The 12,757-nt window shown below is 45.3% G+C and overlaps 1 protein-coding gene across 1 annotated transcript; it reads right to left on the reverse strand.

Annotated features, from left to right (window-relative positions):
* Window positions 1-488: 488 nt before the first annotated feature.
* On the reverse strand, window positions 489-9,174 carry LOC132569138 (autocrine proliferation repressor protein A-like). Its single transcript, XM_060235322.1, has 9 exons — window positions 8,868-9,174; window positions 5,976-6,150; window positions 4,282-4,330; window positions 3,955-4,074; window positions 2,708-2,800; window positions 2,464-2,553; window positions 1,751-1,880; window positions 1,396-1,516; window positions 489-600 (listed from the first exon to the last, which is right to left on the reverse strand). Exons 1-9 carry the CDS (start codon window positions 9,067-9,069, stop codon window positions 489-491), a joined length of 1,092 nt encoding a protein of 363 aa, XP_060091305.1. The 5' UTR covers window positions 9,070-9,174.
* Between the last annotated feature and the right edge of the window lie 3,583 nt (window positions 9,175-12,757).

Genomic DNA, 12,757 nt, shown 5'->3' on the forward strand with positions numbered 1-12,757 from the left:
AGAAGCCATGTTGGATCAAGCAAATGGCCCATCCGGTCCAACACTCTGTGTCACACAGTGGCCAAAAAAATCAAGTGCCATCAAGAGGTCCACCAATGGGGCTAGAAGCCCTTCCTAGGCATCCAGGGGCCACACTTGGGTCAGGAGGACTGTGGTGCAAAGCCATGTCCCCTACCAAAAAGTGTCTGAAGAGATTCTGCTTGCCCATTTTGAAACTTTACACTTGGCCTATCTGTGCAAATAGTCAGAAAACAGCACTGTGCAGAGGATTAAGCCCCGTCTCCCAGCAGTCCCAGTCTTTATTGCCTCCATCCCCCATGGCCCCAGGAATCTATTTCTGAGCCCAGGACTCCCAACACACTGGAAAGGCTGCCAGTCTTCAGAGTGCGTCCAAAGTGGGTGGACTTACTGACAGAATTACCGTATTTGCCGGCGTACAAGACGACTTTTTTGCCCAGAAAAACATGCCTCCAAGTGGGGGAGTCGTCTTATATGCCGGGTGCAGCAGCAGCCAGGTCTAGGATCCGTGGTGAGACGCCATCAGATGAACAGCCGTAGCGAGGCAGGGACAGGTGTTGCCGGGCTTCTTCAGCGCGGCCCCTTTCCCAGCAAACGGGGGAATGGGGTCAGGCAGGGTGGAGACTGAGGGAGGGAGGGAGCGAAGAAGGGGAATCCGAAGGTCCGAAGAACGGCTCTAACTCGGAGACGTGGAAACCCGCCCACGCGTTAGAGCAGATCCCAGGCTGCGAGGCGGGAAGCCGCCGACCTGTGCCTCTCCATGGCGGTCAAGACGGGGGTGCTCGGGCTGGCTGAATGCCTGGTGCATGGAGGGAAGAGGTCGGGAAGGCAACCCGGTGCCTCTGTGGAACAGACCCTTGCACCTTGGTTACAGCGAGAGAAGAGCAAAAGAAAGCAGCCATTGACTTTGCGTGAGGCGCTGTCGCTAGGAAGGCAGCTCGGCGAGGCGGCTTCCGCTGGAGCTCTTCTCCAGCGGAAGCCGCCTCGCCGAGCTGCCTCCCTAGCGACAACGCCTCACGCAAAGCCAATGGCTGCTTTCTTTTGCCCGCGCGGCCAGGCGGGGGAGCTGCTGCTCTCGTCGCTCTGTTTGGATCCTGCCGGCAAGGAATTCAAAAAGATACTCTATATTTTGAATGGAAATGTTGGGGGGTCATCTTATACGCCCAGTCGCCTTATACGCCGGCAAATACGGTAATTTGCTTGCTTAAAATATGCTGCTTGTTATAAGATTATTATTGACTCCAGCCAGTGACAAACTTCCTTCATTTTCAAGAGATTTGCCATTGACACACTACCACCACCTCCTCCCTTAGGAACCAAGGAAAAAAACCATAGCTTTCAGAAAGTAAAACTGGTTTGGGGGAAGTATTAACCTACCTGAGACATTTCACACCTTCTAGTTGATCAAAGTAATAACGAGAGTTGTCGGGCAGGAAGACTTCTTCTTCTGATAGAATAATTATAAATTTGGGGGTGTTTGTGTATCGCTCATTGTATTCTAGAAAGGGAAAATTGAAAGATTACTATCATGGGATAGACATGAAAATCCTGCTGTGACGCTCGCTCCACTTGAGCAGAATGGAGGAAGAGCCATTGCATGACACAAAAGCAGAGGCGCTGCTCTTTCGATCACAGCTGGGCTTCAGACAGTCCTGCTGAAATCCTCTTTTCCATCCCTGCTCTTTTCTCTCCAGAAACTCAGGGTGTATTAACCGAGAGAGCATTTGCTAACCCAGGGGGTCCACGTGTGAAGCCAGAAGAGCGAAACGGGAATCGTCCAATTTCTGCGTTATATTCAAGTCATAGAAAGGTTTCAGCCCGTAAGACCAACCACAATATGCTCTGTACTGGTGTTGGAAATTCTGTAGGGAAACAAAAATATATGCAGGGCTGAATTAGGGAGCCCAGTATTTTAGGAAGCTGAAGTTCCACCATGAGGTCAGCCAATACCACAAGCACCAAGCCATTGATGTAACTGCTGAGATCCCAGTTTGCCAACTTGGCTCAAATGGTAAAGATTTTCCTACTGGAAGGCACACTCGATATTTCTGGGACCTACAAAACGTTTTTCAACTACTTTGGGAGTTCCCAATCACAAATTGGCAGCTTGGTGAGGGAGAGAGTCGCAACATAGTGACAAATACAGCATGTCAGGTCTGCAGGGCTTGGAGGTGGGGGAGAAAATTATTATCCAGCACCACCAATTCCCTAAAAAAAACTTGTATTGCAGTGGGGAGGGATATACAGGTTTTTGTTGTTGTTGGAGGGTTCAGATAATGGGGAGGGAGACCAGGAACAGCTGTGGGAAAGAAGTATGAACACACCAAAGGAACAAAACTTTTGCTATACAGATCTTACAACAAAACACTGGCATTTCCTCCCAATTTGCAATCAGCCTAGGGTTTGTATAGATGTGCTCCAAGAGGACTGCAAACTGAATCTCACCTCGGTGAAGTTCAGAAAATCCATAGCAATGGGAACAATGGCAGCAACCCTCTGGTCAACGGCTGCAGTCAACCAAGTGGTCCATCCGTTCTGCCAGGAGGGGGAAACAGGCGGAGCAAAATGTTAAAGGTGGGGGGGGAGAAGAGCACAGAGTACACAGCAATGGCTTGAGATTCAGAGAATGGCATGCAGTGAGAAAGCCAAGTGGCAATGAGCAATGTTCCAATTCATGCCACATACGTACCATGCCAACACCTGTCAATGTGAACTTCGTAATGTTTTTCTGAACTGTTTTCATCATATAGTCTGTGATAGTGTCCATGGCTCTCACAGCGGCCTGCAGAGACAAAATAAGACAGTAGCCCTCTGGGAGATTGCCTATACCCCCTTTGATACGAAGAAAACTCCATCCCTTTCAATCTAGGACTCTATGCTATGCAACCCTCTAGAGAATCCACCAAGCTAATAATGATGGAAGAAGTGTTCAGAAGTCAGAACATTATTGTTTATTAACTATTGGGGGGGGGGATTTCGCTTGAAATGCCAGGTGCTTTAATTCTTTCTGCATGTTGATTATTGGAATATGATTCTTGCAAAGGCCTGATGGTAACATGATTACTTTCTACATGTTCCTCCTGGATTGTCTGAACAATTTCACTTTTTATCTTATCCTTATTCCTTCCTGCCCATAATACAAGATGATCTGGGAAACTAAGAGCTGCAGTTGGATCCAGTTTTCATCACATTCCAGGGTGCATTGGCCATTTAACGTACCAGGGGACACCCTGGTGGGCAGCGTCTGTATTGGTCAGAGTGCAAGCACAGTGGCCACTGAATCCTCATCTTTTTCTGAACAAGATATGGTGGCTGTTAAGGAGGTGGAGGCAGCAGTCACATCAGTACCTCCTATTGCCTTGTATGATCGTGTGATACATCCGTTCAAATGGTCCAGCCATGTCACAGGGGCTCAGGCAAATTTTGTCTTCATATTTTCCCCAAACACAATTACCTGCAGATGCATAACATAGGAAAGGCATTCCCATTGAGATGCCCATCGCTGCCACAGCACCTGCTGATGCCTTTCTTGGCACCTGCCAAGTGGTTTGGAAAGTTGGCATGGCCAGACGGAGCTGTTCTGAAACAAGATTTTTCATTGGCCATTGACGATTTGGTTGATTCTTGAGATTTTTAAATTATTGTTTTGGCAGTGGCAGCACTTGCTGCAGCACAAGTATCTTCACTGTGTGACTGAAGGTAAACTGAGGCAGCCATTTTTTGTGGCTGGCTCCACCTCCTGCAGCAGCCATTTTGTGACAGCCATTTGGTAGTTAGGCCCACCACACTGTTTCAGAATTTCAAAGGTGCTCATATGTTCAAAAAACTTGGGAATCTCTTACATAAAAAGACAGACAAATACAAGTACTTGTAAAAGAGGCAGTACATTTTCTGGATTCAATAGCCAGCATTTTAGGGCACAAAGGTGAGGGTTACCTTGACCATCGGGAATTGCACAAGCCACTCTGGTGGTACAGAGGAGTTACTGATAAACCTCCACCACGAATATGCCATTATATCATATCCTGTAATATTCTTCCGGCCTAGAGGGTGGTTCTGAAACAAAAGGAATGAAAGGAACAGACAGCCCAGATCACCTTTGGCAAAAGAAATTGGCTGCTCCTAATTGAATGGTTAACTGGACACCGGGCTTTCATCAGCCATGTAGTTGCCAGCAAACCCCACTGTCCGGCCCTTTTTTTTGCATTGAAACTAAAACCCATCAATATTGAAGCATTGTGGGTGAAATCCTTCCATACTTACGTAGAAGGTGAGTGGGTGGATGGGAACTGGGTGCAGCACAGCCACGACCCTGCAGAGAGGCAATAGTCACTTTCCTTGCAAATAGAAAATGAACTCTCAGCCTATTGACTGAAGATGTCTTTTCAATAAAAAAGGCAGTTGAATACAAGACAACCTGAACTGACAAGTAAGAGTCCTACTTGATTCCTAACATTCAACCATGTGCTGCTTAAGATCCTACAAGCAGGGAACAGAAGCCACCCCAAAAAAATTATTGTCCCCACCAATGTTCCCTCTAAGCTACAGAGTCTTGTGAGCAAAAATTCTACTTTGTGAGCTATTGGCATTAAAGTAGTGAGCTACTGACATTAAAATTGTGAGCTACTGCATAAATTAGTGTGCTCTGGAGCCATCCTTCCTGAGCTAAGACAAAAATGTGTGAGCTGGAGGCTAAAAACCTGTGAATTAGCTCACACTAACTCAGCTTAGGGGAAACACTGGTCCCCACCAGCTGTGCAGAAGGTGAGGCTGAGACCGCTTCACACCCCTTCATTACACTGAATGCTGTATTAAGTGTTTCTTTAGTGCCTAGAGACAATGCAGAGTGAAACACTATCATAATGCCCCCGTATAAATCGATGGTGCGGTCTCGTTTGGAATACTGTGTACAATTTTGGTCACCGCACTTCAAAAAGGACATTATAGCATTGGAAAAAGTCCAGAAAAGGGCAACTAGAATGATTAAAGGTTTGGAACACTTTCCCCATGAAGAAAGGTTAAAAATGCTTGGGACTCTAGCTTGGAGAAACATCGACTGCGGGATGACATGATAGAGGTTTACAGGATTATGAATGGGATGGAGAAAGAGAAAGAAGTGCTTTTCTCCCTTTCTCACAATACAAGAACTCATGGGCATTCGATGAAATTGCTGAGCAGTTGGGTTAGAATGGATAAAAGGAAGTACTTCTTCACCCAAAAGGTGATTACCACGTGGAATTCACTGCCACAGGAGATGGTGGCAGTTACAAGCATAGCCAGCTTCAAGAGGGGATTGGATAAAAATATGGAGCAGAAATCCATCAGTGGCTATTAGCCACAGCATATTATTGGAACTGTCTGGGGCAGTGATGCTCTGTATTCTTGGTGCTTGTGGCGGGGGGGGGGGGCGGAAAGTGGAAGGGCTTCTAGCCTACTTGTGAACCTCCTGATGGCACTTGGGGTTTTTTTGGCCACTGTGTGACACAGAGCATTGGACTGGATGGACCATTGGCCTGATCCAACATGGCTTCTCTTATGTTCTTAATCTCGAGCTGCCACATTTTTCTTTCCTTCTTTTTTTTTAAAAAAATAAAGTTTATTAATTTTCTTATTTTTAAAAAAAGAACATTAGCAGTAACAAAAGAAACCCCCACAAATGACAGCATCTAAAACTTAATATTGCCCTGTTGGACTGGGAGACCCAGCTTGAAATCCCCACTTGTGAAGGGTTCTGGAGAGGTTCAAACGGATGAGAGAAGAGACTGACTTCCTTGGAGGAAGGGAGGGGGGCAATGCAAGGAATAACTAAATAGATAGATGTATCTTTCTTGGGTGCTTCCTGCATCTTCTGGTTCTTCATTCTCTCACTGGGGACCCCCATGGCAAAAAAAAAAAAAAATCACACCCCTAAAATAGTATGAGCAGTTTCTGGTCACTCAGTGGGTCATTTCACGTACGATTTAGCTCTGGATGTTAAAACTGCCAGTTTAGCATATCTCAAACCATGCAGAATTGTTTCCGATGCGGTTTTTCCAGAGGTGACTATGAGAAGGCAGGATTTCCCAGTTTTAAGTCTTCTGGGATTAATAATTGTCAGTTCATGTGACCAAACCGGTTTGTCCACTTCAGTTTCTGGGAAGAGAAACATAGATTTCAGAACAGAGCTCTTCCGTATTCCCTCTAAACCAGTGGTCCCCAACCCTTTTGGCACCAGGGTTTTGTGAAAGGCAATTTTTCCACAGACCGGGAGGGTGTGTGTGATGGTTTCAGGATGATACAATTGTGCACTTTATTTTTGTGTGGTGGTTAAGTGCGTGGACTCTTATCTAGGAGAACTGGGTTGATTCTCCACTCCTCCACCTGCAGCTGCTGGAATGGCCTTGGGTCAGCCATAGCTCTCACAGAGTTGTCCTTGAAAGGGCAGCTGCTGTGAGAGCTCTCTCAGCCCCACCTACCTCACAGGGTGTTTGTTGTGGGGGAAGAAGATAAAGGAGATTATGAGCTGTTCTGAAATATGGAGTGGAGGGCAGGATATAAATCCAATGTCTTATTATTACCACTACATTGTAATATATAATGAAATAATTATACAAATCGCGGCCTGGTTGCTAACAGGCCACGGACCGGTACCAGTCCACAGCCCGGGGGTTGGGGGACCCCTGCTCTAAATCACACCCTTCTGCAGAAGTCACCCCTTTCTACCAGACACAAGATCCACAATGAAGCATTTCTCATGGAGCAAAACATGGTTTGCAGAAGGTGGGCGAGCATCTCACCCTGAAGCCTGTGTGGCCCTGTATCGAGGGGGAGGAGAAGGAACACCTGAAGTTGACTTTTAGGGCACTTCAAGGATAGCTTCAGAAAACTGTAACACTTGCCTCAAAAAGTAGCAAAGACCTGCCGGCCATCAAACCTCGGAGGGAGCCTTTCTGCAGAAAGGGAGCCGCTGAAGCTGAGGTTTAGAGAACACCTTCCAGGGCAGCTTACTGCAAACTTGCATCTTAAAGACCTGACACCTTTCAGAAGTTAGAGGAAGCATAGCATCAAAAAAAAATGTTTCAAACTGTTGTATAGGTGGTATATGACACCTAAAAAACTGGCAAAAATGAACAATCAGGTGTCAGATAGATGCTGGAAATGTAAAAAGCATGAAGGTTCTTTCTATCATATGCGGTGGACTTGCGAAAAGGCAAAACAATTTTGGCAAATGATTCAGCAAGAGATTTCGAAAATTTTGGGTTATGACTTTAAGAAGGCTCCAGATATTTTTCTGTTGGGATTACAAATGGAAAATTTTCCAAAACAAGATAGAACAATTATATGGTACTTACTTTCAGCTGCTAGGACATTATATGTGCAGTTGTGGAAGCAAGATAAAATACCAGAAAAATGGGACTGGATTTTAAAAGTTAAGTCTTGGAGTGAAATGGACAAGCTTACAAGAATCTTAAAAGACTATATGTTGGAGAAGTTTGAAATGGAGTGGGAGAAATTTCAAAAATATGTTGAAAAGTACTGGAAAGTAAAGGGATATTTGGTGATTTTTGATAATAGTTGAAGTTACTTTTTCAAAGCAATGGACTAATTTCTTTTTATCTTGGTTTTGTTTTTCTTTTGATAAGTACTAAAAGATAAGAATGAAGATGGATTATAACTATTTTGTTGGGTTTTGTTTTTTCTCTACAAAATGCTTTGTGGGGGGCGGTTTATAAGGTTTTTAACAAGAAGATTCTATAATGGATAAAGTTACCTTTTATTTTTAGCAATTTAAGTAATAAACACCGGCAGGGGACATGAAACTGGGGGAGGAGGGAAAGTGTAATGTATTGGTATTAATCTCGTATTATTTTTCATATTATGAATATTATTACAATATATTACCAAAATAAAATTGTTTTTCCACACAGAAGTTAGAGGAAGCATCCCCATAAAATTCTGCTCCTCCTCTTTTTTTTTCGGGGGGGGGGGAATATCTTGCTGCTGAGCCCTTGTTTACTAGGTTCTATGGAATAGGCTTGCCAGACCCTCCCAGTGGGGGGTCCCCTGTCACCAAGTCCTCCCCCCCCCAGCCACTGATCAGCTGGTCACTGGGAGGACCTACCTGGAGAAAGGCCCAGGGCTAGTCTTTCCATAGGCAATCTTGTATGCCCCTAATCACAGTCATTCCTGGCAAGCCAGAGGGTTGGACTGGATTTATCCTGTCGTCTCACCTTATTGCTCAGCAATAGATTAATGGGGATTCAAAGACAAGAGGGCAGGTTTTCTTGGTCTCTTCCTCCTCCTCTCCCACTTTACCCCCACCCATTTTGTATGATCCATGTGGGGCTCTGAGCCCTCCAGCACCATCTTTTTTGGCCCTGACAGGTGGCTCCTGGGTGAAGTCAAAGGAAGAGAAGGCCTGGCTATATCAGTGCTGTAGTACTGCATTGGAACAAATCAAAGTCTCTTAATGGGTCACTCCCACACAAAGGGAATTTCTGCTTCAGTGCATCTTGGCAAGTCAAATGTGATGCCCTTGTCAATTCCAGTTTGAGAGCCAGTTTGGTGCAGTGGTTAAGTGCATGGACTCGTATGTGGGAGAACCAGGTTTGATTCCCTATTCCTCCACTTTCAGTTTCTGGAATGGCCTTGGGGTCAGACATAGCTCTTGTAGGAGTTGTCCCTGAAAGGGCAGCTGCTGTAAGAGCTCTCTCAGCCCCACCCACCTCACAGGGTGCCTGTTGTGGGGAGGGGGAAGCTAAAGGAGATTGTGGCCGCTCTGAGATTCAGAGTATAGGGTGGGATATAGATCCAATATCTTCTTCTTTTCCTGCAGAAGACATGATTCCCCACCCTCCTTTGCTACTTACCATCCAGCCACTTCTGTGAAGTCATATTGATGGTGTAAATGGAGGCATTATCTGAGAAGACAAAAAGCATCTCCTGCTTCACAAAGGTATATCTATAGTGAGGGTCAGGGCGGTTCACAAATTCCTCCAGTGCCTTCAGGTCCTCCATCAGCTGAACGTTGGGCAAGCAGGATGCGAAGAGGACAAGGGTGAGAGGATGCATGTCCCAACACCTACCCAGACCCTCTGCCTGTTCTTTCCTGAGAAGCGTCTCCTGCCAATGGTGAGAGGTTTGCTGTCTATTGCTGGTAAGAAGGAAGAGAGTTTTGCTGGCGTAGTTTTGGGAAGGAATGCCACCCTGAACACCCTTGCTCCCTTTAAATAGCCATCCAGTCCCCTTGGGCTGATTTACAGACACAGATTATGATGCAATCATCTCATGAGCTCAAGACGCAGCCATTCATCTAATTGGGATTTCAATACTCAACAAATCCTAAAGAAATCTAGAAAACTTCTGCTCATTGAGTATAACCTCCTGCGGGTCTTTGATCTGTCCGTCTGTCATCAGCAAGTGTAATTCATCAACCTGTAGCGCCGAAAAGGAAGGCAATGGGAACATCCTGACAGATGTTACCTCCACAATATCTGCTGCTATTTTAAATGGAAGTGAGAAGAAAATAAGGCTGCACCAGTAGACAGGAGAAAAAAAACCACAAGGTGCAAGGGAGAGCAGTTCAGTTGAATTTTGGGGTCCCCAACACGTTTTGCAATAGGATTAATCAGGGGACAGGGGAAAAATTAGATGCACTTAACAGCAATACATATTAGTACCAATATTATATCATTTAGGATAAACTACCAAAATAAGAATTTAAAAGATTTTTAAAAAACCTCATTAAAATAATGGAAGACACATAGAAACATAGAATCATAGAGTTGGAAGGGACATCCAGAGACATCTCGTCCAATCCCCTGCACAATGCAGGAAACTCACAAACACCTCCCCCTAAATTCACAGGATCAGCATTGCTGTCAGATGGCCATCTAGCCTCTGTTTAAAAACCACCAAGGAAGGAAAGAAGAAGATGATATTGGATTTATATCCTGCCCTCCACTCCAAAGAGTCTCAGAGAGGCTCACAATCTCCTTTACCTTCCTCCCCCACAACAGACACCCTGTGAGGTCGGTGGGGCTGGAGAGGACTCTCACAGCAGCTGCCCTTTCAAGGACAACCTCTGCCAGAGCTATGGCTGACCCAAGGCCATTCCAGCAGGTGCAAGTGGAGGAGTGGGGAATCAAACCCGGTTCTCCCAGATAAGAGTCCGCACACTTAACCACTACACCAAACTGGCTCTCCCCGAGGAAAGCCCACCCCGAGGACGCCTGTTCCACTGAGGAATCCCTCTAACGGTCAGGAAGTTCCTCCTAATGTTGAGCTGGAAACTCTTTTAATTTAATTTCAACCCATTGGTTCTGCTCCTCCTCCTACAGAAAACAATTCCACACCATCCTCTATATGACAGCCCTTCAGGTACTTAAAGATGGTGATAATTTCACCTCTCAGCCACCTCCTCTCCAGGGTAAACATGCCAAGCTCCTTCAGTCTGAGCATGCTATAGGAAACCTACCATATTCTCTGTGATATAAAAAAATGGACAGTTTATAACCTGAAGCCTTATAAATATAAACTAAAAAAGACAATAAAACCTGAAAGTAAATATTAGTACAGGGTTTATATGAGAAAAGTAGACTATGCGGCAGCATCTTAAACAGAAAATTCTCTGGCTCCCACCTTGGACAAATGAAAACACTAGGTAGAGCTCAGTATAATTTATATTACCAGATATGACTCAAGACTCAGATTCCCACTTAACCCTTCAAGACCGAAGATCTGAAAAAATAGTTAGTCACTGTGACCTGAAAGGAGCTTCAGGACGCACGATGAGCTTCGGGGGCAGTTGCTGCTGGCCCCCTCCCCTCCCATGGAGTTCCCATGCTGAAGAGAAAGCTCTCCAAGCTTTCCCTTGGGGGTATCACTTCTGTGACACCCCTCCAATGACTAGACTCAGAGTTGCCGCAGGGAGCAGATCTGCAGGCAACTCTGAAGCCAAGATGACGGATCCAAGATGACTCACAAACACTTCCCCCTAAATTCACAGGATCTTCATTGCTGTCAGATGGCCATCTAGCCTCTGTTTAAAAACCTCCAAGGAAGGAAAGCCCACCCCGAGGAAGCCTAATCCACTGAGGAATCGTTCTAACGGTCAGGAAGTTCCTCCTAATGTTGAGCTGGAAACTCTTTTGATTTAATTTCAACCCATTGGTTCTGGTCCTACCTTCCAAGGCCACAGAAAACAATTCCACACCATCCTCTATATGACAGCCCTTCAAGTACTTGAAGATGGTGATCATATCACCTATCAGCCACCTCCTCTCCAGGCTAAACATCCCAACTCCTTCAACCTTTTCTCATAGGACTTGGTCTCTAGACCCCTCATCATCTTCGTCCCCCTCTTCTGGACCCATTCCAGCTTGTCTATATCCTTCTTATATTGTGGTGCCCAAAACTGAACACAATACTCCAGATGAGGTCTTACCAGAGCAGATGCAGAGACTCAGAGTGGCTTACAATCTCCTATATCTTCTCATCCCACAACAGACACCCTGTGAGGTGGGTGGGGCTGAGAGGGCTCTCACAGTAGCTGCCCTCCCAAGGACAGCTACTGTGAGAGCTATGGCTAACCCAAGGCCATTCCAGCAGCTGCAAGTGGAGGAGTGGGGAATCAATCCCGGTTCTCCCAGTTAAGAGTCCGCGCACTTAACCACTACATCAAACTGGCTCTCCATCAGGAATTGCACAAGCCAATGTGGAGGAGCAGTGTGGCGAGAAAGAAGGGATGGGGCAAAAGAGATGAGAATAGATTGTTTTTGATCTCCTCACCGCTCTGTAGCCTCTACCTAACAGCACAGTTGTTAATTATGCTTTGTTTTACAGTTGTAACTCTTTTACTCTGTATTGATTGGTTATAGTAATGTTATGCTTATTGAATGATTTATATAAATAGTTTAAATAAACCTTTACATTAACTCCATGGTGCAGATTCTGATTTCCACCCAGCAAATATGGCAACTATTGCCACACTTTTATATGCAGATGATACTGCTATCTTGTCAGAATCTGTAATAAGGTTGAAACAAGCCCCTTGGGCATTTTTAGTTCATTGTAATGAGAAGCACCTAACAATTATCTTTTTCTGAAAATTACATAATTAATTTTCCTGCCTGTGTCTGTGTTTGAATCCAAACTGGCAGCGGCTGATTCCTCACCTGCCAGCCTCTGCTCAGATGGTAAACAGAAAAGGGGTCATGTTCCCTTGCAATATAGAACGGCTGTAATAGAAAGTCCAGCCAAACAACAAACTTCAGTAAAATCGGTTTCATCATAAAATGTATCAGCTTGTAATAGAATGTCTAGCCGAATAATGGACTTCCCTGAAATGTGTTTCACCATAAAATGATGCAATGCACGTAACAAAAGGTGCTTGTGTTTGTGAGTGTGTGTGTTGGAACTAGACTTTTTGAGGACAAGTGGAGCTGAATGGCTTGAGAAGTCTGAGGAGCAGTCCCATTTGCCACTTCCTCGAGCTCCACAGACCCCTCTTGGGCAGGTGGATTCTGAGGAAGGGAGGGGTAAACAGGTCGCCCTCATAGCTGTTTCTCCTGGGGAAAGTGGGGGCGGGGGGAACCCTCCTTCCCCCTAATAGAATTTGGAACTGTATGGAATGGTGTGGAGGTTGTTAAAAGCTAGTTGTCAAGCATTGTGCATTTACTCTCCTTTCATGTTATTCTTGATATATTACTGTTACTAACTCCAAGCTAGTATAGGGCACATCAAAGTAGCAACCCCCACC

The sequence above is a fragment of the Heteronotia binoei genome, chromosome 3 (genome assembly GCF_032191835.1).
Source record: "Heteronotia binoei isolate CCM8104 ecotype False Entrance Well chromosome 3, APGP_CSIRO_Hbin_v1, whole genome shotgun sequence".
NCBI lineage: Eukaryota > Metazoa > Chordata > Lepidosauria > Squamata > Gekkonidae > Heteronotia > Heteronotia binoei.